Genomic DNA, 25116 nt, shown 5'->3' on the forward strand with positions numbered 1-25116 from the left:
TGCTTGGAGAGTCAAAATCGTCAAGAAAAGGAGCATTCTGCATGGAAAATTAACTGTTTATTGGCTTCTTCTATGTTCGTCAAGTTTTCTAACGGTTCACTTTCTATCTATATTTTGACTGTCAGCAGAGTGAAATGTAATTTGGTTAATTTTACCGTTGTACAGACAACTCTAAAATGGCAACCTATCTCTTTTTCCTTGAATCACTTTACGAAGTTGACCGATGTGGGATTTTCAAAGACTTATGCCAGGGTTTCCCCTACATATAAAACACTATGGCGTACCGCCACATAGAGCTGGGAATCTTTGGGCACCTAACGATTCGATTACGATTCAGATGGTCCGATTCGATTCTAAAACGATTATTGATGCACCCCCCCCTTTTTTTTTTTTTTTTTTTTAAATATTTTGTACATTTGTTCCAAAATTGTTCAAAAATACTCTCAGGCTAAACCAAACTACTATTTCAGTATCAAGTTAACATATAGCAGTAAACAAATATACAAAAATAACAGTAAATAAAAAAACTCCAGTCCCCATTCTGTATCAGCAGCTTTAAACTACATTCAATTAATTTAATGTTGTGAATCAACCGTTAAAGTTGTTAAAATTGCTCCCGTTAATCCATAATTTCCCTTTTGTCAACTTTCGACATGTGAAAGTTTTAAAACTATTTTAAAGATAGATTCAAGTCAATATTTTACCGATTTAGGAGTATTTTAGATAAAAAGTTAATTAGGTTTGCTTGGAAGGTTCGCTACAACAGCCTTGCAGAGAAGTGTACTGCTTTAAGATGGCGGCCGTTTACTACGTCTGCATCTAGCTTTTTGTAGATGTGCTGCAAACGCTACCGCTACCGTAGTGCATCTAGTCTTATATAAATGATATCTACCGTAACATTATGTGGATGACGTACTTTTGTCGCAGCTTCAGGTATGTTGTTGTGTTTTTTTTATCTCGTGGCATGAGTTGAGCTAGAGCCGTGAGTTGAGCATTGGCATTACCCGAGGGGCCGGGTACTGAGAAGCATGATGTTTAGGTACTCTCGCTCCGTTGCTCATTGACCGCGCGGCGCGCCGAGTGTGTCGTACTTCCGCTTTACTTGGCATATTTCAATAATCGGAATTTGGATGTTTGTGAATCGTTCTCGAATCTTCCACGGCCGAATCGCGAATAATCTAAGAATCGGAAATTTTGCACACCTCTACCGCCACACCAAAATAAAAGCTGCCACGCCTTGCAAAAGAGATTTTTAGGGCTGTCAAACGATTAAAATTTTTAACGAGTTAATCACAGCTTAAAAATTAATTGTAATTAATCGCAATTCAAACCATCCCTAAAATATGCCATATTTTTCTGTAAATTATTGTTGGAATGGAAAGATAAGACACAAGACGGATAAATACATTAAACATACTGTACATAAGTACTGTATTTGTTTATTATAACAATAAATCCACAAGATGGCATTAACATTATTAACATTCTTTCCGTCAAGGGGATCTACGGATAGAAAGACTTGTACTTTTTAAAAGATAAATGTTAGTACAAGTTATACTAATTTTATATTAAAATCCCTCTTAATGTTTTCGTTTTAATAAAATGTGTAACATTTTCAATCAAAAAATAAACTAGTAGCTCGCCATTGTTGACGCCACCGAGCGGTGACGTCACAGCCATTCTTCCACAGTGTCTTTAACTACGTAAGATAGTGATTGAAATACACCACAAGGTCTCAATGGCGAGTTTTAAATTATTTAGAAATCAAGCCAATGAGTGTTTTGTCCCTCGACTGACGCTGTAGCTCCCTGTTTTTTTTTTTTAGACTGGGTCTATTGTGTTTCACGTTCATTTGGGTGCTGGCTTCACACCGTACGAGACCACTGATCGTTTGTATATTGTGACCAAATATTGCCATCCAGTGTATTTGTTGAGCTAAACGGAATGTTTGAATAGAGTTTGACCAAAGTCTGAGTAAGTTTTATGTGTATTTTGCATAGCTATTTTGATTGCGAATGCCAGCTTTTCTTTTTGTGAACATTATTTTTTTGGGACAGATAGCACAACAAGAATAATATTCCTTTCAGGGCTGCAGCTATCGAATATTATAGTAATCGAGTAATGGACTGAAAATTCTATCGATTAATCGAGTAATCGGTTAAAACATTTTTTTTAGGTAAAGAGCAATTATAAATATACATGAGAAAAAAAGACATTTAATCCAATATTGAACCATTTTCAGTCAATCAATGTCTTTATTTTCGATGCACATTATAGAAAACAGCCACTGATTGCATCTCAGATGTGACTAGAAAAAAAAATTCACTGCTTTCACTCAAAAAACTTATAGATCTTATAAAAAAAAAAAACATATTTCTTACCTAAAAATATAATTACGCTTGATAACACACATCACTTGAACGCTATGTGGTTTTTCCACATGTTTCAATTTGATTTCCATTTCTGTCAAGCTATTTTTAAGTTCTAGTTAAGTTTTAAGTTAGTCTAAACCGTAAGTCCTGATAGGATTTTGAGTTTTTGCAGTGTTCAAAATAAATGTATGACACCTGCTGTATTGGAGCACATTAGGGACCAGTGCTACTTGGTGTTTTATTCAGCAATGACTACTGAGCTAAAACGGACAGTTAGCTTTATTATGTTTTAATTTTACACCCTCATCACTCTACAGCGCTGTGTTTTTACAGATTAAATAAAGCCTGTATGTAAGACACGTTAGCCACACATCGACAGTGGTCATAATCAATAGAAACCTAGCCCTTCGAAGGGCTAACGTTACGTGAGCAAGTGACAGTAACGTTATATTTATTAGCGATGAGAAGTCTACTGCTTAAAAATGGCGGCTGTTTACTAACGCTGCCCAGACGCGGCCGAGTGTCATTTCACATCTAGTCCTAAATGCATGCGATATCTATGAGACGCATCGGACACTAGCTGCTAACACACTAGCATCATGCGGGCGTAGTTTTTAGCAATGTCGGCGTAGTTTGTAGCGGCTGTCGAAAGTGAAAGTGGGCCAGAACGGTCAGGAACGCAGTTCCGGTATAAGATTCAAGGCCAGAATGCTGTTCCGGTATAAGATTCAGGGCCAGAATGCTGTTCCAATATAAGATTCAGGGCCAGAATGCTGTTCCGGTACACGGGGCTTTGATTCCGAAAATATGACAGCAACTGGCAAAACGCTATGTAAAAAAAATATATATATATGCTAAGCTGCCACACATGCATTTCATCTCCAAGAAGAAAACAATCTACCAACATCAGATTTATATACACAAGTGTTAACAACAAGCATAATAAAGTGCTTGTGTAGCATAATCCGTTTCCACCGATATTTATTATTTTATTCCACGGACGGCATGGAGGTTTCCCAGCTGCTGCAGTGCTTGTTGAATTGATGCGACAAAAAAAGGGAAATGCAACATAAAATGGATCAAATCTTTAAGAGCAACGAAAAAGTTGAGGTGGCTTGTTTATCATATTTAGTTTTATTTGCTCTGATGGGGGGTTCAGAACATCTTAGCTGTCAAAGTGCACTTTGGACTTATATTTTTTAATTTATGTTAGGCTACTTATTCATTTTCTTATGATTTAAAAAAGTCAATGTTTGCGCGATCTTTAAAATATATTCCATTCACTCTTATTTTTCTGAATGTATGTTACTTATATCTTTGTTATTTACAAAAACCAAAAAAAGTAAATAAATATATATCCTATGTTCTTAAGTAGTTAAAATTGAGATTTGGCATTTAGTCTGTGAGGAAATGAGGGAAAATAAAAATTAGGAGATGGAGGTTGGGGTTATTGCTGTTTTCGTTAACTTTTATTTTGCAAATCATTGAAAATTTTTGAATGAAAATCAGTTTTTGTATGTGTTATAGAAATTACTGTGCTAAAACAGGTTTCTTTGCATTTCAGTAGTTTAAGATGTTTGCCCCCCCCACCCCCTCAAAAAAAGGAAAGAATAAATGAATAAATAAATAAACCATTTCTGGCTCCGTGGCGACATTCACACCGGGGAGTTCCGGCAAGAAATTCTAGCCACTTTCACCCCTGCCTCTACTGTGATTCACTTAATGGTAGGGTCAATTCTATCCTTACAACATATGGGAAGACAATCTAAATGATCTGTATGACTGAAGTCATTATGTAATGCAAATAAGGTTGCTAAAAGTTGTTGGGGACAATTTGAGCATCCTGAAAAGCTGGTAGTGTTATGTCTCTGCACTGTCAATGCCACTAGAACATGATCATTTACTTCCGGGGTAATGTATTATTATGCCCATCTCAGGTCACAGCCAGAAATTGTGAACTGTTTTTTTTCCTCACCTTATTGACATGTCCAGCTTGCTGAGGAGTCAACGAGTTATGTCCACCCAATTGCGGTCCTCCTTGGGTCAGCGTCTCCGCCAGCACGCTTCCTCCAACGCCCGCTCCCGGCATACCCTGGCTCTGGTACTGCATGCCAGGTCTACCTCGGCCCACTGATCCCAGAGCTCCATTCATCACCTGTCCGGTCGGGCCCAAGACCCCGTGACCCTGACCACTGTTCAACAAGGCCTGATTGAAGCTCATGCCTCCGTTTCCTTGTCCCGTACCGATGCCCATTTTTTGGTTCTGGGGAGACTGATGGTTGGGAGAGCCCTGGCCGAGTGGATTTTTACTCAGCACTGCTCCGAGTTGGCCTCCCACCATGCCTCCCTGTTGGGGACTGGCAGAATTGAGAGAACTTCCCAAGATGGAGGAGCTACCCGGCCGCAGAAGCTCCGACAGCTGCTTGTGTTTGGCGGCGGCGTCCGCGACGATGGAGTTGAGACCGGGACCTCCTCCTGCGCCGCCGTTGGAGGACATTCCCATCTGTGACAGATCTCCGTTGGGGATGAGCTCATCCGGAAGATCATTTTCCAGGTCAAATAGGGACACGAGATCTAAAAATAAAAAATTGGAGAGTGATAATTAAGAATCTACGTCATCGGGCCACATTCTAGTTACTGTTTCCTTATTATGTCTAGCAAAAAAAATCTATAGTCCTTCATTTTTTTCTTGAAGACCACAGAAATCTTATTTACCTTTTTAACAATGCAGTTGAAGCACATGCTTTACTTTCACCAGCCGTACCAAATGATACAGCAGGCAAGATCTGGCCCATGGGCCTTCAGTTTGACACCAGTGCTTTAAGTTAGGGGTGTCAAACATGCGGACTGCTAAGAGGTCAAATCCAGCCCACGGGGTTGTTCTGCCCGACAGTTCTGCCTGTTCATTCACCATTCAACACTGCCATTAATGTGGCCTGCAAACTAGTGCTATAACGATTAATCGATTAATTTGTTTAGTTCGATTAGAAAAGTGCTGCGGCTCAAATTTTGCTGCTTTGAGGATTCGTTTAATTAGAATGACATTGTAATGGTTTGTTTTGAAAGGGTTGCACTTAGTTTTATTGATTTTGACGGATACACTCCCCTCTAGTGGCAATAGTGAATATAGCATAACTCATCTGACACGGCTGAATCCAGCTTCTCCCTGTTAAGACCAACATAAGGTATGTTTGTTTATGTATTCTTTGTTTAGAAGTAAATTTAGCGGGCTTTTTTGTGGGAATATGCGTTTGAACAATTTGTTAAGAGCTTTGTTTAAAAAAAAAAAAAAAAAAGTTAGCATTTTATAGCAATTAAGCTAGCGGACTTTTGCAATGCTAGTTAGACAATTGTTCTTTTGTTGTACTTACATCCTCAATTGTTTATCTTTTAATATCGTTTGAGGCTAAGCTCAGGTATTTTAATGTATTTTTAAATGTATTTATTTCTTTTGTGAAATGAAAGTGCAATTCTGCATCGTTTGAAGAAATACTCAGGAATTTTATTTTGTATTCGCATATAATGCTCAATAGACTTCACTATCAGTTGACGAGACAGCTCCTACAGACATTGCAGCAAGGCTTCCAATAGGTAGCCGAGCCATGTAGAGCGTCGTGTAAGCTTTCACTGCGATAAACTCAGACACGCGTTGCATTCCAACACTGGATTTAGGTGGAAATGGGACGAAGGTATTAATGTATACAAGCAGGCAGGAGTGTCTCAAGAGTGAATTGGTCGAGAATTCAAGGTAATTATTCTATGAAATAGCACCATGCATGCACTTGGAAACATTGTGAAAAAAATGAATGAAAAAAAAAGAAGAAAGACGACGAAAGAAAACGTCCACATCTATAGAAATTCCAGGATTTATACATTTATATACAACAATTTTCAACTTAAAAAGCTCCGTTTTATGACGGCCGCCATGTCTGACTTTGTATCCATGCACAATAGGGCAACTTTACATTCAAATAATCAGGTAATTTGCCCGTTTTTGGAAAAAAAAAAGGAAAAAAATAGTAATTTAGACATTTCTGTGTTAATACAAAAGTTTCGTCGGCGTTTATGTGTTTTATTTAATGTAACATTTCAATCTAAAAACGACGAGGCCCAGATAGCCTGCAAGACGTGCGGAGGCAATAGTGACATCGGAACTAAACCTAAATAAGTTGCGATTGTAGATACAGTGCCCTCCATAATTATTGGCACCCCTGGTTAAGATGTGTTTTTTAGCTTCTAATATTTTTTTTAATTCAAATAATATGGGACCTTAATGGAAAAAAAAGAGAAAAATCCAACCCTCAAGACAAGTGCATTCATTCAGTGGGGAAAAAATCCCACATAAACAAATAATTATTTGACATCAAATATTGTGTGTCACAATTATTAGCACCCCTGGTGTTAATACTTTGTACAACCCCGTTTTGCCAACAAAACAAGGTCTGGGGACTGAAATGGCCATGGGAAGCGCTTGATTTTGTGTCTGGTGAACCATTTCTGTGTAGATTTGGCCATATGTTTAGGGTCATTGTCATGCTGAAAGACCCAGTGACAACCCATCTTCAGCTTTTGGGCAGAGGGCAACAGATTTTGATTTAAAATGTCCTGGTATTTCAAAACATTCATGATGCCATGCACCCTAACAAGGTTCCCAGGGCCTTTGGAAGCGAAACAGCCCCACAGCATCACTGACCCACCCCCATACTTCACGGTGGGTATGAGGTGCTTTTTAGCATGCGCATCTTTCGTGGCACGCCAGACCCACTTAGAGTGTTTGGTTCCAAAAAGTTCAATCTTGGGCTCATCTGACCAAAGCACAAGGTCCCAGGCTTCAACTGGGACCGTGTGCTTTGGCTTTTCTTCCTTCGGGCAAATCATATCACATTTTGTAATTGTCAATGATTGTCAATGATACCCATGATGATGACGACAGTAAATATTTCCTTCATTCAATCTGGGGGGGCCTATTTGAAAAAACTTAAAATTCAAGTATTTTCATAACCCAAGTCGCTAGTGTCTTAAAACTAAAACAGGCACCTCCCTTAGGCATATATGAGTCTCCATGAGCAGCGACATCAAAAAATTCAAAGTCGTTCCCAAATAAAATCCCAATTATTTTTATACAAGTATAACAAAACTTAAAATGGTGAATGGTGTTAATACTTATACAGTGGTACCTCTACATACGAATTTAATTCGTTCCAGGACCTTGTTTGTAAGTCGAAATGGTCGTATGTCGAGCAGTATTTTCCCATAGGAATACATTATAATTCCATTAATTCGTTCCAAAGCCTAAAAACATACACTAAATTTTTAATAAATACTGCTGGCACTGTTACAAATGGCAATTAAACATAGAAAAACAAATAAGTTATAAATAAATAATTCAGAATAATATAATAATAAGAAGAATAATTAATAATTATTCCTGTAAATAATGTAACGAATCGGATTCTATTATGGCGGACACTTTTTACTGTCCCTGAACGCACCGCGAAGCTGACGTCTCAGTGAGATAGGTCGGTGCGGTAGAGATAATACTTTCGTTTTCTTGAGAGCAGTCAACTGCTTAAGACAATGGGCGTTTTGTGTTGGATAAGTTCCTAAAGAAATGATAAAAACGTGACGAAGCTGGCGATTTCCTTGGCAATGTTACCACAATAATAATTGTCACCTTAACTTATAAATAGTGGCGAACGGTGGTCGGAAGAGGACCATGGAGCTGTATTGTTGAGCCAGTTCAGAGACGCGCACCCCAAGCTCATATTTTTCTATAACTTGCATCTTCATTTCAAAGGTAAGCATCACTTTTTTCCTTGTTTCTCCAACTGTATCAACTTTTTTTGAAAACTGTGTTGATTTCTCACACAAGAAAATCCACCGTGCGTTCGTTTGCAGTGCTGTCATGTCGTCGTATTTCGAGCAACTCGTCGGATGTAGAAACAAATGGCGGCTCAAATTTTACGTCGGATGTCGAAAAGATCGTGTGTCGAAGTGATCGTATGTAGAGGTACCACTGTATAGCGCTTTTCCACCTTTCAAGGTGCTCAAAGCGCTTTACACTATCTCGCCATCCACCTACTGGTGATGGCTATAAAATTCTCAAATTTTACGCTAGATGCACAAAAATCACAAAATGCAGAGATAATCACCTATATTTTCAGGATCAATAGCAATATTTAACATAAGTTTTTGCTCAAAATAGCACCTTAATTTTTTTTTTTTAATTTAGCCCATAAGTAAGTGTTAGTAAGTTTTCAACAGCTAATAAATCAGTTTTCTTTTCAGAAACTGAGGAAAGCATGCAGAATAATCTTACTTTCACTCAACAAAAGTAAAATCTGCATTTTTCTATATACAATCATAACTTATTTAGGTTGAATTTCGCCATTTTGTAGAAATACAAAATCCAATATGGTGGCCATCATAAAACAAAAATCTTTTTAAGTTGAAAATTCTTGTCAGTAAATGCTTAAATCGCGGAATTTCTAGACATGAACGTAAAAGTCTAGATTCTTGGTTAAAAGCAAAAAACGGGCAGTTATCAATTTTACGTAACTATTTCAAGCCAAAGTTAGACTAATTTTATCCATTGATTTTTTTCATATTTCAAAGTGCATGCATGGTGCTATTTAACGTAATTACCTTAAATTCCTGACCAAATCACTCGAGACACTCCTGCCCGCTTACAGTGCCCTCCATAATTGTTGGCACCCCTGGTTAAGATGTGTTTTTTAGCTTCTAATAATTTTTTTTAATTCAAATAATATGGGACCTTAATGGAAAAAAAGAGAAAAATCCAACCTTCAATACAAGTGCATTTATTCAGTGGGGAAAAAATCCCACATAAAGAAAAAATTATTTGACATCAAATATTGTGTGTCACAATTATTAGCACCCCTGGTGTTAATACTTTGTACAACCCCCTTTTGCCAACAAAACAAGGTCTGGGGACTGAGATAGCCATGGGAGGAGCTTGATTTTGTGTCCCGTGAACCATTTCTGTGCAGATTTGGCCATATGTTTAGGGTCATTGTCTTGCTGAAAGACCCAGTGACGACCCATCTTCAGCTTTCGGGCAGAGGGCAACAGATTTTGATTTAAAATGTCCTGTTATTTCAAAGCATTCATGATGCCATTCACCCTAACAAGGTTCCCATGGCCTTTGGAAGCGAAACAGCCCCACAGCATCACTGACGCTCCCAGGCCGTGTGCTTTGGTCAGATGAGACTAAGATTGAGCTTTTTGGAACCAAACACTCTAAGTGGGTCTGGCGTGCCACGAAAGATGCGCATGCTGAAAAGCACCTCATACCCACTGTGAAGTATGGGGGTGAGTCAGTGATGCTGTGGGGCTGTTTCGCTTCCAAAAACCCTGGGAACCTTGTTAGGGTGCATGGCATCATGAATGCTTTGAAATACCAAGTCATTTTAAATCTAAATCTGTTGCCCTCTGCCCGAAAGCTGAAGATGGGTCGTCACTGGGTCTTTCAGCAAGACAATGACCCGAAACATATGGCCAAATCTACACAGAAATGGTTCACCAGACACAAAATCAAGCTTGTGAAACATTATGGGAGAAGATTAGGTGCTGTTTTGTTGGCAAAAGGGGGTTGTACAAAGTATTAACACCAGGGGTGCTAATAATTGTGACACACATTATTTGATGTCAAATAATTATTTCTTTATGTGGGATTTTTCCCCACTGAATAAATGCACTTGTATTGAAGGTTGGATTTTTCTCTTTTTTTCCATTAAGGTCCCATATTATTTGAATAAAAAACAATTATTAGAAGCTAAAAAAACACATGTTAACCAGGGGTGTCAATAATTACGAAGGGCACTGTATATGCAGTAAACGCTTTCCACTCTTTCCACCTAAATCTGGCTTTAGAAAGCAGCGTGTTTGAGTTTCACAGTAAAAGCCAATTCAACGTTCTGCATGGGTCGGCCCCCTACGGGAAGGCATGGCGCAATGTCTGTGGGACCTGTCTTGTCAACTGATGGTGGAGTCTATGCAAAAGCCAAAATTTGCTGAAGTGCTTTGATTTTATTTTATTTTTTTTTTTGTCCAGTGGTGCCAGACTAGCAACAACTCCCAGACAGAAGGCTACTATGACATCATCATCACCTGGGGTAGAGACCACAGGTCCCTAGCGCAAACATTTAATCGACATTTCACAACAAGAAGCAACCGAATCCTTGTCACTCGCTTCTATGAAAACAAAGCCACGCGGTGGTGGTATTTGTGATTTCTTGGCACTTTTCTGGGACTGGGACAATATCAAGACAAACGTTTAGCGGCGCAGTAACTGAACCAACCTGAACACAGCCTGAACAATAGTATCGAACCACAACTGGAACTTGTTTAGAATGGCTGCAACTTTCTTTAATGAGACCAGTTCTCATGCCGAAGCCACGCAGAACAGAATATTTCGGACAAGGTTTTCATTTAGGGTACAACTGATTTGAATTACAACCTGATGAGGTATTTTTGGGCTAGGCTGTCACTGGATGTGCCCGATATGATAAATGGAGAGTAACCAAAGAGTAGGCCTGCTATGACAAAGGGCTCCAGGGAGTAGCAGAACAGTGAAGGAAGCTGGTAATCCAGCGCCTTCAACGGCTCGGCTTCCTCAAGGCAATCTGTTCCACATCAGCAGAAACATCATCAGAAGATTCAGAGAAGCTCCCTCGCCCTGCTTGGGGGAAGTTGAGACTCGCAACGCTTGAATGGATTTTGAACGCATGTCGGTGAATAATGTTCGCCAGAGGGGCCGGTGTTGATATACACACCAGTCAGACGCTTATGGAGGAAACCTTACATGATTGGAGAATGTCTGGTCATTTTCTCACCCCCTGTGCTGACAAGCCCACTCAGGCACAGCAAGCGCTTCACCTGATTTTTCCAGTCTTGCGCAAACTAGCTCATAGCTATAGCTATCGTTACCATGATGGACAATAAGTAAAGATTATTGCCATTTTTGTCAATGATAACGAAAATATTTCGTCGACCAACAATATTTTCATGACTATGACATGCCGAGCTAAAAATGTGTCTTGAGGGACAAAAATATAACAAGACGAAGCCAGTTTTTGTCTGTCGAGAGTACGAGACGAAAATGCGACAGTTTCTGTCATATGTTCAAAATACGTGACATTTTATTTTATGTGTACTACGGCAGCCTGCATCATAGCAGTGTTTGTGTTGTGTCACTCATGCGACTTTTGCTGCACCCCCAAACATTCAAACATTAAATATAACTCGTAGCATTAGCATTAGCATAAAATGTTTTTCTCATCTTGACAAGAAAGAATATGCAATTCTGCTTTAGCCTTTACAGGTCTGTGGTGAGTGATTATCACACATTAAATGTAAGTCGTAGCGTTAGCATAGCATTCGCATTAGTATAAAATAATATTTTTCTCCTGTTGACAAGAGAGGACATGCAATTTTGCTTTAGCCTTTACAGGTTTGTGGTGAGTGATCATCACACATTAAATGTAAGTCGTAGCGTTAGCATAGCATTCGCATTAGCATAAAATAATATTTTTCTCATCTTGACAAGAGAGGATATGCAATTTTGCTTTAGCCTTTACAGTTCTGTGGTGAGTGATAATCACACATTAAATGTAATTCGTAGCGTTAGCATAGCATTAGCATAACATTTTTCTCATCTTGACGAGAATATGCAATTTTGCTATATCCTTTACAGGTCTGGTCACTGGTAAGTGATAATCAGACACTAAATATAACACTTAGTGTTAGCATAGCATTCACGTTAGCATTAGCATAAAACAATTATTTTCTCATCTTGACGAGAATATGACATTTTGCTTTTGCCTTTACAGCATGAGCTGTATGGATGCTCCAAAAAAAGTTTTGTTGTGCTTTTTGTAACAATGACAATAAATATTCTGAATCTGAATCGGTGGTGAATGATCACCACACATTAAATGTAACTCGTAGCTTGAACATAGCATTCGCATTAGCACAAAATAATGTATTACTCCTGTTGACAAGAGGGGACATGCAACTTTGCTTTTGCCTTTACAGGTCTGTGCTGAGTGATCATCACACACTAAATGTAACTCGTATTGTTAGCATAGCATTCCCGTTAGCATACAGATTGTGGCCTCAAGGTAGGTTTAGTTAATCGAAAACAATTTATTATTTTCCTACTGGGTGCGTTATCGTCACAAAGTTGGCATTGTCCTTGCAGACATGACAATATATCTGTCAATGTTGATTTGAAATGGTTGGAAACCATTTATTGATGTATGTATTTTTTGTAGGGCTGTCAAACGATTAAAATTTTTAATCGAGTTAATTCCAGCTTAAAAAGTAATTAATCGCAATTAATCGCAATTCAAACCATCTATAAAATATGCCATATTTTTCTTTAAATTATATATATATTCTGTAAAATAATTTGTTGGAATGGAAAGATAAGACACAAGATGGATATATACATTCCACATACGGTACATAAGGACTGTAGTGGGCATTTCACTCTACTGTCATTTAAATCTGTCTATGCTGTCCTCACTCCGAAGCGTCTACTTTTTCCAAAGCTAGACAGCTAGTGAACGACGCGTTAATAATCAGACTTCTTCCTTTTTCATCTGGTTATTAATAAAATGGCCTCAAACCACTGTCCTCATTAGACCGTAGTGAAACTACAAAAAAAAGTACACAAGCATTGCATTAGCAACAACGTTAGCTTAGCACGCTATACAGGCGTCTCATACAAAAAATATAACATTTCGCTTACTAACATAATATGTACATTCTTTACAACAACCACAACGGACAAATCTTGTCCAAGGATCATATAAGCAGAACATTACAACGTAGGCGTCAGCCCGAGACGTCGTGCAGCCATATTGAACTGGCAAGAAAGCAATAAACCAAAGCGACCACAAGAGTTCGCTGTTAGACAGCACAAAAAAACCTTGCTGTAAAACTTACCAAAAGGCAGAATACTGTCTGAGCGGGACATGTGCGTTAATTGCGTCAAATATTTTAACGTGATTAATTTTGACAGCCCTAATTTTTTGGACTAAAACATTTGAATTTTACAGACGAAAACATTTTGAGTAAGCGTCCACTAAACTAAATCTAGAAGAAATTAGGACAAACGCATTTTGAAATGACTATAACAGTGGTTCTTAACATGGATTCAAATCGAACCCCAGGGGTTCGGTGAGTAAGTCTAAGGGGTTCGGCGAAGGTAAATAAACGCAGAGCCCTATTTTCGTAGGCTGATTAAATTCAGGCAAAGTGGCTTTTGAGACCACGTTTTGGTCCGGTTTTCACCAAATTTACAGATTTAATCCATTTCTTTTAACTGTTTGTCCTCGATCAGATGGGAAGAGGAACTGGTTTGCTCAGTAGAAGGTCGACTCGCACTTGGGATGAGGGAATACAACGGACCAATGGGCAGCGTTAACTCAAATTTTGACCCGTTTATAAAACATGCTTTTAAAATAAGAATCTCCTAAATAATTAGCTTGCTAGCTTAGTAGGGGTGTAACGGTACACAAAAAGCTCGGTTCGGTACGTACCTCGGTTTTGAGGTCACGGTTCGGGTCATTTTCGGTACAGTAAGAAAAATGCAAAATATAAATGTGCTAGTTGTTTATTACACACCTTTGTGCTTTCAACAATAGGAACATTAGCCTATACAAAGCTAGAATTCTGCTCAAAAAGTAGCGGGTATTTAAAGATAATCCAACAACAATTTGCCTTTCAGACCCTGCTTATTGGTCAGCTTTCTTTCTGAAAGAAGAAAAAATAAGTCCTGTGCTAAAGACAAAAGCAATCCCAATGACAAAGATTTTAACATGTATTTTACAGATGAAATGCCTCAATGAATCATTTTTTTTCTTATGAAGTTTTCAAAAGCTTTATTGGTGGATTTTCTCAAGTTAAAGCACCACACAGAAATTAATAAATTTAATTGGTTAAGCAGGATCTGTGTATTATTCTTATTATTTAATTACAGGTGTTTTAGCTCATTTCAATAATTTTTTTTAAAATGGGCTATTATTTATTTTATAATGTGTTTATATTTTACAAATGTGATGTAGTATTCATTTATATTGTATGTTTTATGCTGTATAACTTTAGTTCCTATGTGAATATCAGTACCTACTTGTTTTGTTGTGGTAGGAGGGTTTTGTATTGAACACGGGGCCGTGTTGGTTAGTATTATAGCAGAGAAGACAGCAGTAAATCAACAAAGACAAGTCAACTGTGTCCCGATCTACCACTCAAGACAAATGATGGACTCAAAAAGTGGGTTACGATTGCAAATTAGTTTGAAAATCGACCGGATCTACCGTATTTTTACACGAGTGACTTCCAGTCTGCCCGATCCTAGCTACCGGTAGTACTATTGACGTAAGAGGGTCGCGTCTCGGGTCAATTAATAAACTCTGCCGTTCTTTTCGCGTGCGTTGTGTTGAGCCGCTTCTGGGACGTGTCTAACACGCAGCCGCACTGCGACTGGTGTGCATTGGCTGATTGATTTTAACGCCCGCGTTTCACTGCGTTCTCGCGGCAGCCACGTTGTCGCGCCGTTGACATTTCTGGGTTATACTGTCCTACCGTGTTGGTCCTCATTATAGTAGAGAAGACTGAGTAAATATAATCCACACAAAGAAACTGTAACCCGATCGACTCACAGCCTCGAAAAGGTTACATTACGTCAGAAACTCGTTCGGTACGCCTCCGTTCCGAACCGAGCACCACGTACCGAAACGGTTCAATACAAATACATGTACCGTTACACCCTTATAGCTTAGATATATCATTTTTTAATTTGAAAAAAAAATCCTTTATCTAATTCCGAAGGGTTCGGTGAATCCACATGTGAAAGACTTGGGGTTCGGTACCTTTTGCAAGGTTAAGAACCACTGGACTATAAAATAAGATTAAGTATTTTAGTTTACATAACACGACGAAAATTAAAAGTGCTGCCAAAAACAACACTGGTAAAGATCTTGGATCTTATGAGTCATATTGTAAATATTTAAAACCTAGAATAAATGACGACTTCCATCTATTCATGCTTCATATGGTTTTCCCCTGATATCTGCGCCTATTTGCCTCTTTTTGTGTTCTTTCCTTTGGCGTGGGAGTAGTTAGCGTTAGCAACCAGTTGACAGCCAACCCGCGTGAGAGAAAACAACAGCGTGATGAAGGGTACCAATGGGGGTCCAGCAAGCCCAAGAAGCTCCTTGAGAGTTTCAGCCAAGACATATCGAGATAATGAGCCTGGTAGGAAACAGCTAGTGCAATTGATGAAAATCCTGATTCGGGTTCATTTTTTTGCATTTTTGTAATCAGCGATTTTGTCGCAGAGATAATTATTTTGTTAACAAGTTTTTGTCGATGTATCCTCACATTAAGGGTGTTCTATCAAAAGCAATGAAGCAGATTAGACAAAAAGATTATCAAAATTAAAGAATGTATCATTTCAAATACACTGGAAGCGATGTCCACAATGGAGTTGTATTCGATGAGATCCACATTTATTAACGGTAATTTAAAATGTACAACTATTGCAGTTTTGCCAAGACTCATGAGCATGTGAAGATTAATCTTGATTAAAGTTTATTATGAAGGAGTTATGAATACAGTCATTAATCAAGATGATAGAAGATAAGGAGTATTGGCAACCCTGCAATTCTGTCAAATAATGGTCATTTTCTCCCAAAAAATGATTGGAATTACAAATGCTTTGGTAGTAATATCTTCATTTATTTTGCTCGCAATGAAAAAACACAAAAGAGAATGGAAAAAAAAAAATTAAATCGTTATCATTTTACACAAAACTCCAACAATGGGCCGGACAAAAGTATTGACACCCTCAGCCTAATACTTGGTTGCACAACCTTTAGACCAGGGGTGTCCAACTTTTTGCAAAGGGGGCCAGATTTGGTGTGGTAAAAATGTGGGGGGCCGACCTCGGTTGACGTCTTTTACGTAGAACAATATAATCAAGCAAATTTTAGCAAGCCATTCGGTGTGTCACATTTTTTTTTTTTTTTTTTTTTAATAATATCAACAATCTCGCAACTAGCCTTTGTGGCGTTCTCTTTTGATTCTTGGGTTCTTGCGAAATACTGCTGCTGTAAAATTAAACTAGCTTCAAGTTGCTTTAATTTCTCACTATGTATCTTCCCTGTAATCTTGTCATACATGTCAGCGTCTCTTGCTTGGTAATATCGCCTCACATTGAACTCTTTAAACACAGCGACTGTCTCTTTGAGGCAGACACAGTTGTTGCGTATTTTAGAGAAGAAATAGTCCAATTTCCACCTATCCCTGAAGCGTCTGCCGTCGCATTCAACTTTCTTTTTTGTGTTGATTGTCACCATTTTAGAAAATTAGGAATTCAGGGTCACATGGGGTTATGTTGCATAGAGTGCTGCTGCCTTTTAGTGGGTAAATGAGGAGCAGCATTTAGTGTGTAAGCTACCGTAATTTCCCGAATATAACGCGCACTTTTTTTCCCCAAAATCAACTTGTAAACTCATGGTGCGCATTATAAACGGGTACATGGATGGAGACAGAAATATATATGTATTACATATATATATAAACCGATTTTTTTTCATTGACACGGCCACGTTGCGTTGAAGAAACGTATGCGGCGACCCGTTGCCGACCATTACGGTACGTGACGTCACCATTTTGTTTCGGTAATACTTCACACTAATCGGCCGAATGATTTCGTCTGTGTTAAATTCTGCTTTTTTCACTCTTCATAAAGCACAGAATTTAGTTTCTTGAACTCATTTGAGTCGACGTTTATTGCAGCTCCACAATTCGGAGCATAACAAATGTAAGGACACACACTTCCTGTGTCCGTCAACTATATCGGTCCCTCGGGAAACTCAAACCCAAATAACAATAGTTCAGTAGTTTTACCGTATCAATCCATGGAAGAAACATTTATTCATCATGAGGAAACGAGCAAGTTATACAGCAGCCTTTAAAAGAAAAGTCACATCCGTTTTGTTTTCTCCTAGATTCTGGTAAGTTGGAGAAGTTGTCAAATCATATTATTACCGTAAATACTGTCAGTTTACGGTAATGTTTCGAACTACCAATGTGCTATGCTTGTGCTGTGTTTCACCAGTCAGTAAAATGACATCTCTGTATCTGTACACGAGCTCTGTTTTCTTGTATTCTTCTATTTATTGGTGCTAAAATTAGGGTGCGCGTCATAAACGGGTACAATAATTTCCCCCAAATTTTACAAGTAAATTTGGGGTGCGCATTATACACGGGTGCGCCTTATATTCGGGAAATTACGGTACTTCATATGATGGTAGCAGTACTGCTGACCAATTTATTAAGTCTGTGTGCGGGGCAGACATTATTGATTTAATGACAGAGGCTGAGGGCCGGATGAAATTTGACCAGGGGCTGCATTTGGCCCCCGGGCCGGACTTTGGACATGTCTGCTTTAGACAAAATAACTGCAAACAACCGCTTCCGGTATCCATCATTGAGTTTCTTACAATGCTCTGCTGGAATTTTAGACCATTCTTCTTTGGCCAACTGCTCCAGGTCTCTGAGATTTGAAGGGTGCCTTATCCAAACTGCCTTTTTCAGATCTCTCCACAGATGTTCTATGGTATTCAGGTCTGGACTCATTGCTGGCCACTCTAGAAGTCTCCAGTGATTTCCCTCAAACCATTTTCTAGTGCTTTTTGAAGTGTGTTTGGGGTCATTGTCCTGCTGGAAGACCCATGACCTCTGAGGGAGACCCAGCTCTCTCGCACTGGGCCCTACGTTATGCTGCAAAATTTATTGGTAGTCTTCAGACTTCATGATGCCATGCACAAGGTCACGCAGTCCAGTGCCAGAGGCAGAAAAGCAACCCCAAAACATCAGGGAACCTCCGCCATGTTTGACTGTGGGGACCATGTTCTTTTCTTAAATGTATGTTGATGCCTTTTCTCAAAAACGTCTACTTTTGTCTCATCTGACCAAAGAACATTCTTCCAAAACGTTTTTGGCTTTCTCAGCTAAGTTTTGGTAAACTCCATCCTGGCTTTTTTATGTCTCTGGGTCAGAAGTAGGGTCTTCCTGGGTATCTTACCATCGAATCTCTTTTCATTCAGACGCCGACGGATAGTACAGGTTGACACTGTTCAAGCTGCAGGACAGCTTGAACTTGTTTGGATGTTTCGTTGAAATCTCTCGTCAATGTTTCTTTTCCGTCCACATCTAAGGAGGTTAGCCACAGTGTCATGGGCTTTACACTTATTGATGCCACTGCACACGGTAGACACAGGAACATTCAGGTCTTTAGAGATTGACTTGTAGCCTTGAAATGGCCCATGCTTCCTCACAAATTTGCTTCTCAAGTCCGCAGACAGTTCTTTGGTCTTCTTTCTTTTCTCCATGCTCAATGTGGTACACACAAGGACGCAGGACAGAGGTTGAGTCAACTTTAATCCTTTTTAACTGGTTGCAAGTGTGATTTAGTTATTGCCACCACCTGGTAACAGGTGCTGTTAATTACACAAATTAGAGAAGCGTCACATGATTTTTCAAAGGCTGACAATAATTTTGTCCGGCCCATTTTTGGAGTTTTGTGTAAAATGATATTTGATTTTTTTTTTTTTTTCCCATTCTCTTTTGTGTTTTTTCATTGCAAGCAAAATCAATGACGATACTACTACCAAAGCATTTGTAATTGCAATTGTTTTCTGGGAGAAATTGAGCATTATCTGACAGAATTGCAGGGGTGCCAATACTGAGCAAACGGTAACGAACCAGAAATGTCCCAACATCCCATTGGCTGCCACAAACATCCAATCAGTTTGAAGTGGGAGGGATGGCAGCGAATGAACATTCATTAATTCGCTGCCATCCCTCCCACTTTAAATGGATTGGACATCTACTAGTGATAAACTCATTCCAATTCATAGCAGAATGATGAAAATAGTATGTTTTACTGTTTATTTGTTCTTTTGTAGAATATCGTAAAATTATATAATTGCCATATAGTGAGATCATCGTTATCATGAGCATATATCGTATCACGTATCGTATCTTGAGGTACCCAGAGGTTCCCACCCCTACTCAACACACACACTGACTATCAGGTTAACAGCAAATTTAAGTACGAATGGACGTGCTGATCTTCCCAAATTGTCATCCATAAGGCTTGGATCTTTTTCTTAAACATTTAAAGAGTCTCAGGTGATGTACGAAGTTGTTGTGCAGGTCGGACAGGTGACACAGACCCTTGGGCTACTCTTTCATGACTGCACTCTTTCTCTTGTCTTTGTAGTATGATATTTAGCACTCAACTGCGGGAAAACAATTGGCAAACTTAAAAGGTAGACATCATCTTTCTAAGATAGAACACAGTCAGATTAGGGGTTTGGCAATTAAGGCTGCAACAACTAATAAATTAAATCGATTAAAATCGATTAATAAATTGTTCCCAACGAATTTGATTCAATTCGATTGCTACGAGCAGTCCCGTTTGGGTTCTTGTTGTGTGTAATGTGAGGCTGCGCACGCTTGCCCCAGTGTTAAGAGCAAGAGAGAGCGAGAAGGAAAGAGTTCACTGCTACACTCAGGTTGGGTTGCAGAATCAATAATAATACAAAGTGTCAAGAGTCAGATTGTCTTTTGTGTTGTTAGATCCAGTGTGCCTACGTCAAAGGTGAGTCAATGAAGCCAATTGTATTGTGTTCTTTGTTGATGAGACGTTACCAGTGTTGTTAAACTTACTTTTAAAAAGTAATTAGTTACAGTTACAAAGGACTTCTCCCAAAAGGTAGTTGAGTTAGTAACTCATTTACCTCAATGTAAGAGTAATTAGTAACTTGGGGATTATTGTCCAAAAGACTAAGACGAAAATTAAAAAAGCTGCCAAAAATGACACTGGTGGGAGCATATGGATAACCATTTGGTCTTCAAAGTATCGTGATTAGTGCTGCAATGATTAATCTATTAATTCGAGTAATTCCATGAGAAAAAAGCTTCAAATCAAATTTTGCTGCTGCGAGTATTCGTTCAATTGAAGTGGCGTTGTAATGGTTTGTTTTGGAAAGTGTTTGCATTTAGTTTTGTTGATTTGGGTGGATAAATACTGTCCTCTCATGGAATCAGGGAATATGACATAACTCATGTAACATGGCTGAATCGAGCTGCTCCCTGTCAAGATCAACATAAGCTAAGTTATTGTTTGAGCTAATGTTTTTTTATGCATTCTTAATTTACTTTGGAAGCATATTTAACATTTTTTGTGTGTGAATATATGTTTGTAAAGAGCATTGTTTAAAAAAAAAAAAAAGTTAGCATTTTATCGCATTTAAACTAACGGACTTTTGCTTTGCAAGTTAACCAATTGTTCTTTTGTTGTACATAAATCCTCTTTTTATACCGTTTGAGGCTAAGTTCAGGTATTTTAATGTATTTTGAATGCATTTATTGCTATTGTGAAATTAAAGTGCAATTCTGCATAGTTTGAAGCACTCAGGAATTTTGTTTTGTATTTGTATTTAATGCTCTTTTGAAAGTGCAGTCTTAGCAAACCTTTGTTTTATATCTCCTAAAATTTGACTCGATTATTCGGACTAACTAGTTGATAAATTGATTACTTAAACAATCGATAGCTGCAGCCCTAGTCTGTGCTGACCTTGCCGAGTTATAATCGCACACTAAATGTAACTCGTAGTGTTAGCATAGCGTTAGCATTAGGCTAATGCGAACGGCGAGCGTGTTCTAAAACTCTCAGACAACTTTTTTGGCATACATTTCGTGGCGTCCAGGTGGGTATAATTAAAAACAATATACTGTTTCCCTGCTAAGTGTGTATTGTCACCAAGTTGGTGATAGGTTTGTAGATGCTATTATATGTGCTCGTCTATCAATGTTCATTTGAAATAGTTGGAAACTATTTATTTTTGGAGTGTATTTTTTCAAATTTTGCAACAATTTTTTTTAGTGAACGTCAACTAAAACTAGACGAAATTGGTCTTGTGTTTTCAGCAACAAAAACTAGACGAAGACAAACATTTTACAATGACTAAAATATGACAAAGACTAATAAGTATTATCGTCCAAAAAACTAAGACGAAAATTAAAAGGGCTGCCCAAAACGACACTGGTGGGAGCATATGCATAACCATTTGGTCTTCAAAGTATCGTGATCAGTGCTGCAACGATTAATCGATTAAATCGAGTAATTCGACTAAAAAAAGCTTTGAATCCAATTTTGCTGCTTTCAGGAGTCATTTGATTAAAGTGCCGTTTCAATGGTTTGTTTTGAAAGTGTTTGTATTTAGTTTCATTGACTTGCATGGATACTCTGTCTTCTAGTGGCAACATAGAATATGACATAACTCATTTAACATGGCAGAATCCAGATGCTCCCTGTTAAGACCAACATAAGGTATGTTTTGTTTGAGCTAATGCTTTTTTATGCATTCGTAATTGAGTTTAGAAGTATATTTAGCAGGTTTTTGCGGGAAAATGTGTTTGAACAATTTGTTAAGAGCATTGTAAACAAAATTTAGCATTTTATAACATTTAAACTAGCGGACTTTTGCTACACAATTGTTCTTTTGTTGTACTTACATTCTCATTATTCATATTTTTAATACCGTTTAAGGCTAAACTTAGGTATTTTATTTAGTTTTAAAAGCATTTATTGCTCGTGTGAAATGCAAGTGGAATTCTGCATTGTTTGATATATCGTCTTTTCGATATTTTGTCACACCCCTACTTATAAGAATGGTTAGTACCAGCCTCAAGCGATAGATGGAATTAGTGCTGCAACGATTTATCAATTAACTTGAGTAATAATAATTAAAAAAAAAAAAAAACTTCGAATCAATTTTTTTCGAGGATTCGATTAATTAGAGTGGCATTGTAATGGTTTGTTTTGGAAGTGTTTGCATTTAGTTTCATTGCTTTGGGTGGATACACCACTCTATAGTGGCAACAGTGAATATAACAAAACTCGTTGAACATGGCTGTATCCCACTGCTCCCTGTTAAGGTCAACATATGGTTGTTTTTGTTTGAGCTCATATTTTTATGTATTTTAAATGTAGTTTAGTAGTATATTTCAGAATTTTTTTTTTTTGGGGGGGGGGAATATGTGTTTGAACAATTTGTTCAGAGCATTTAATAGCATTTAAGCTAGTGGACTTGCAAGTTAGCCAATTGTTCTGAGATCCTTATTTATTTTTTTATATTGTTTGAAGCTAATTTAAGTTAATTTTCAGACTGTATGCTTTTTCCCTTCATTTTGGATCCTGCGGCTCATAGTCTAGTGCGGCTTATTTATTGATTTGTTTGGGGTAATAGGTAACACTTTATTTGACAGCGGCGTCATAAGACTGTCATAAGACCGTCATAATTATGACATGACACTATCAAGGGCATTACTGAATGTTTGTGACAGATGTCATCCGGCAAATTATGTCACTAACGCCATTTATGTCCAGCTCAGATCTTTCGCATCCATTCAAAATTGAGATAATTTGCCGGATAACACAAATGACATCTGTTATAAGCATTGATTAATGCTCATGACGGTGTCATGTCATAATTATGATTGTCTAATGACAGTCTTATGGCACCACTGTCAAATAAAGTGTTATCAAATACCATAACTAGCAATTAATGAAAACTGGAACAGTAACTGAAAAAATAATTCGCACGGAACATGAATTTTGATCGTTATTTACATCTGTAGTACTGCAATGCATGCTAGGAGGCATGTTAGACAACAACAGTGTTGACTGCAGGTGGCAGCAGAGGTTGACCGTCTCCTACAAGGGAGCAGTGATGGCCAAATATATCTTCTTGAAGCAATTAAGCTTGGCAGTCAATTGGTTCAAAGCTTCATGATGGTTCATTTAGTCTGAAACGAATAGTAGAGCAACTTAAGTTTAAAAACTGATCCGAGTAATTTTATTCACCTCGAGGAATAGTTTAATTTTGCCAGCTCTAAGCATCACGTTTTGCCCGGACTACTTTTAATGCGGGACAACGTGCAGATGTCACATGCGTAGAGGAAGAAGCAATAATTCCCGATTGCAGCCGACAGCCGCTACAAACTATGCAAAAATTACTAAAAACTACTCCCGCATGGTGCTACGGTGGTAGCAGGTAGCGTCTGATGCGTCTCATAGATATCACATTTATATAGAACTAGACGCGAAATGACAGACTTGGCGGCATTAGTAAATAGCCGCCATCTTAAAGCAGTAGACTTCTCAGCGCTAATAAATAAGATTAACACTACCGTTCCTTTGCTCACGTAACGTTAGCCTTTAGGAGGGCTAGGTTTCTATTAATTATGACTACTGTCGATGCGTGACTAACGTGTCCTACATACAGGCTATATTTAATCTGTAAAAACATAGCGCTGTAGATTGATGAGGGTGTAAAATAAAAACATAATAAAGCTAACTGTCAATTTCAGCTTAGTAGTCATTGCTGGATAAAACACCAAGTAGCACTGGTTGCTAATGTGCTCCAATACAGCAGGTATCATACATTTATTTTGAACACTGCAAAAACTCAAAATCCTATCAGGGCCTACAGTTTAGACTAACTTACAACTTAATTAGAACTAAAAAATAGCTTGACACAAATGGAAATTCAATTGAAACACGTAGGGGAAAACACCTAATTTTTAAATGATGTGTGTAATCAAGCACAATGATATTTTTAGGTAGGAATTAAGATTTTTTTTAATAAGATCTAGAAGTTTTTTTTTGAGTGAAAGCAGCGAATTAGTTTTTTTTTCTCCAGTCACATCTGAGTTTTTGAGCATATTTAGCCGTTTTTTGTGGGAATATGTGTCTGAACGATTTGTTAAGAGCATTGTTTAAAAAAAAAAAAAAAAAAAGGTTAGCATTTTAAAGCATTTAAGCTAGCAGACTTTTGCAATGGAATTGTTCTTCTGTTGTACATAGATCCTCATTTATTTTTTAATACCGTTTGTGGCTCAGCTCAGGTATTTTAATTTTTCATGTACCTTATCCCATTACTCGATTATTCGAACTAACTAGTTCATTGATTAATCGACTACTTAAATAATCGATAGCTGCACCACTAGATGGAATCCATATTTCAACTTGACAACAAGTACATCTCAAGTTTTTCTTGCCTCATGTACAAAATGTACTAGTGCTGCAACGATTAATCGATTAACTCGAGTACTCGATTAGAAAAAAAGATTCGAATTAAATTTTGCTGCTTCGAATATACGTTTAATTAAAGTGGCGTTGTAATGGTTTATTTTGAAAGTGTTTGCACTTAGTTTTATTGATTTGGGTGAATACTCTGCCCTCTAGTTTGCCTCATTTCAAATGGCTGAATCCAGCTGCTCCATGTTAAGACCAACATAAGCCAAGTTTTTGTATGTGCTAATGTTTTTTGGATGAATTCGTAATTTAGTTTACAGGTATATTTAGCTATTTTTTGTGGGAATATGTGTCATAACCATTTGCTGAGAGCATTGTTAAGAAAAAAAAAACGGTATTATAGCATTTAAGCTAGCGGACTTTTGCTATATAAGTTAGCCAATTGTTCTTTTGTTGTACATAAATCCTTATTTATTTATTTATACCTTTTGAGGCTCAGCTCAGGTATTTTAATTTTTCGTGTTCCTCATCCGATTACTCGAACTAACTAGCTCATCGATTAATCGACTATAGGGCTGTAGTTATCGATTATTTTAGTAG

General features: G+C 38.0%; 1 protein-coding gene across 2 annotated transcripts in view; it reads right to left on the reverse strand.

Annotated features, from left to right (window-relative positions):
• crebbpb (CREB binding protein b) overlaps positions 1–25116 on the reverse strand; it is an 83847-nt gene that overhangs the window by 56948 nt on the left and 1783 nt on the right. For both annotated transcript variants that reach the window (XM_057861363.1, XM_057861362.1), the window contains exon 2: positions 4348–4946. In XM_057861363.1, coding sequence (XP_057717346.1) covers positions 4348–4946 — 599 coding nt within the window. The remainder of the gene's footprint in view (positions 1–4347; positions 4947–25116) is intronic.

This window comes from Corythoichthys intestinalis, chromosome 16 (assembly GCF_030265065.1).
Source record: "Corythoichthys intestinalis isolate RoL2023-P3 chromosome 16, ASM3026506v1, whole genome shotgun sequence".
NCBI lineage: Eukaryota > Metazoa > Chordata > Actinopteri > Syngnathiformes > Syngnathidae > Corythoichthys > Corythoichthys intestinalis.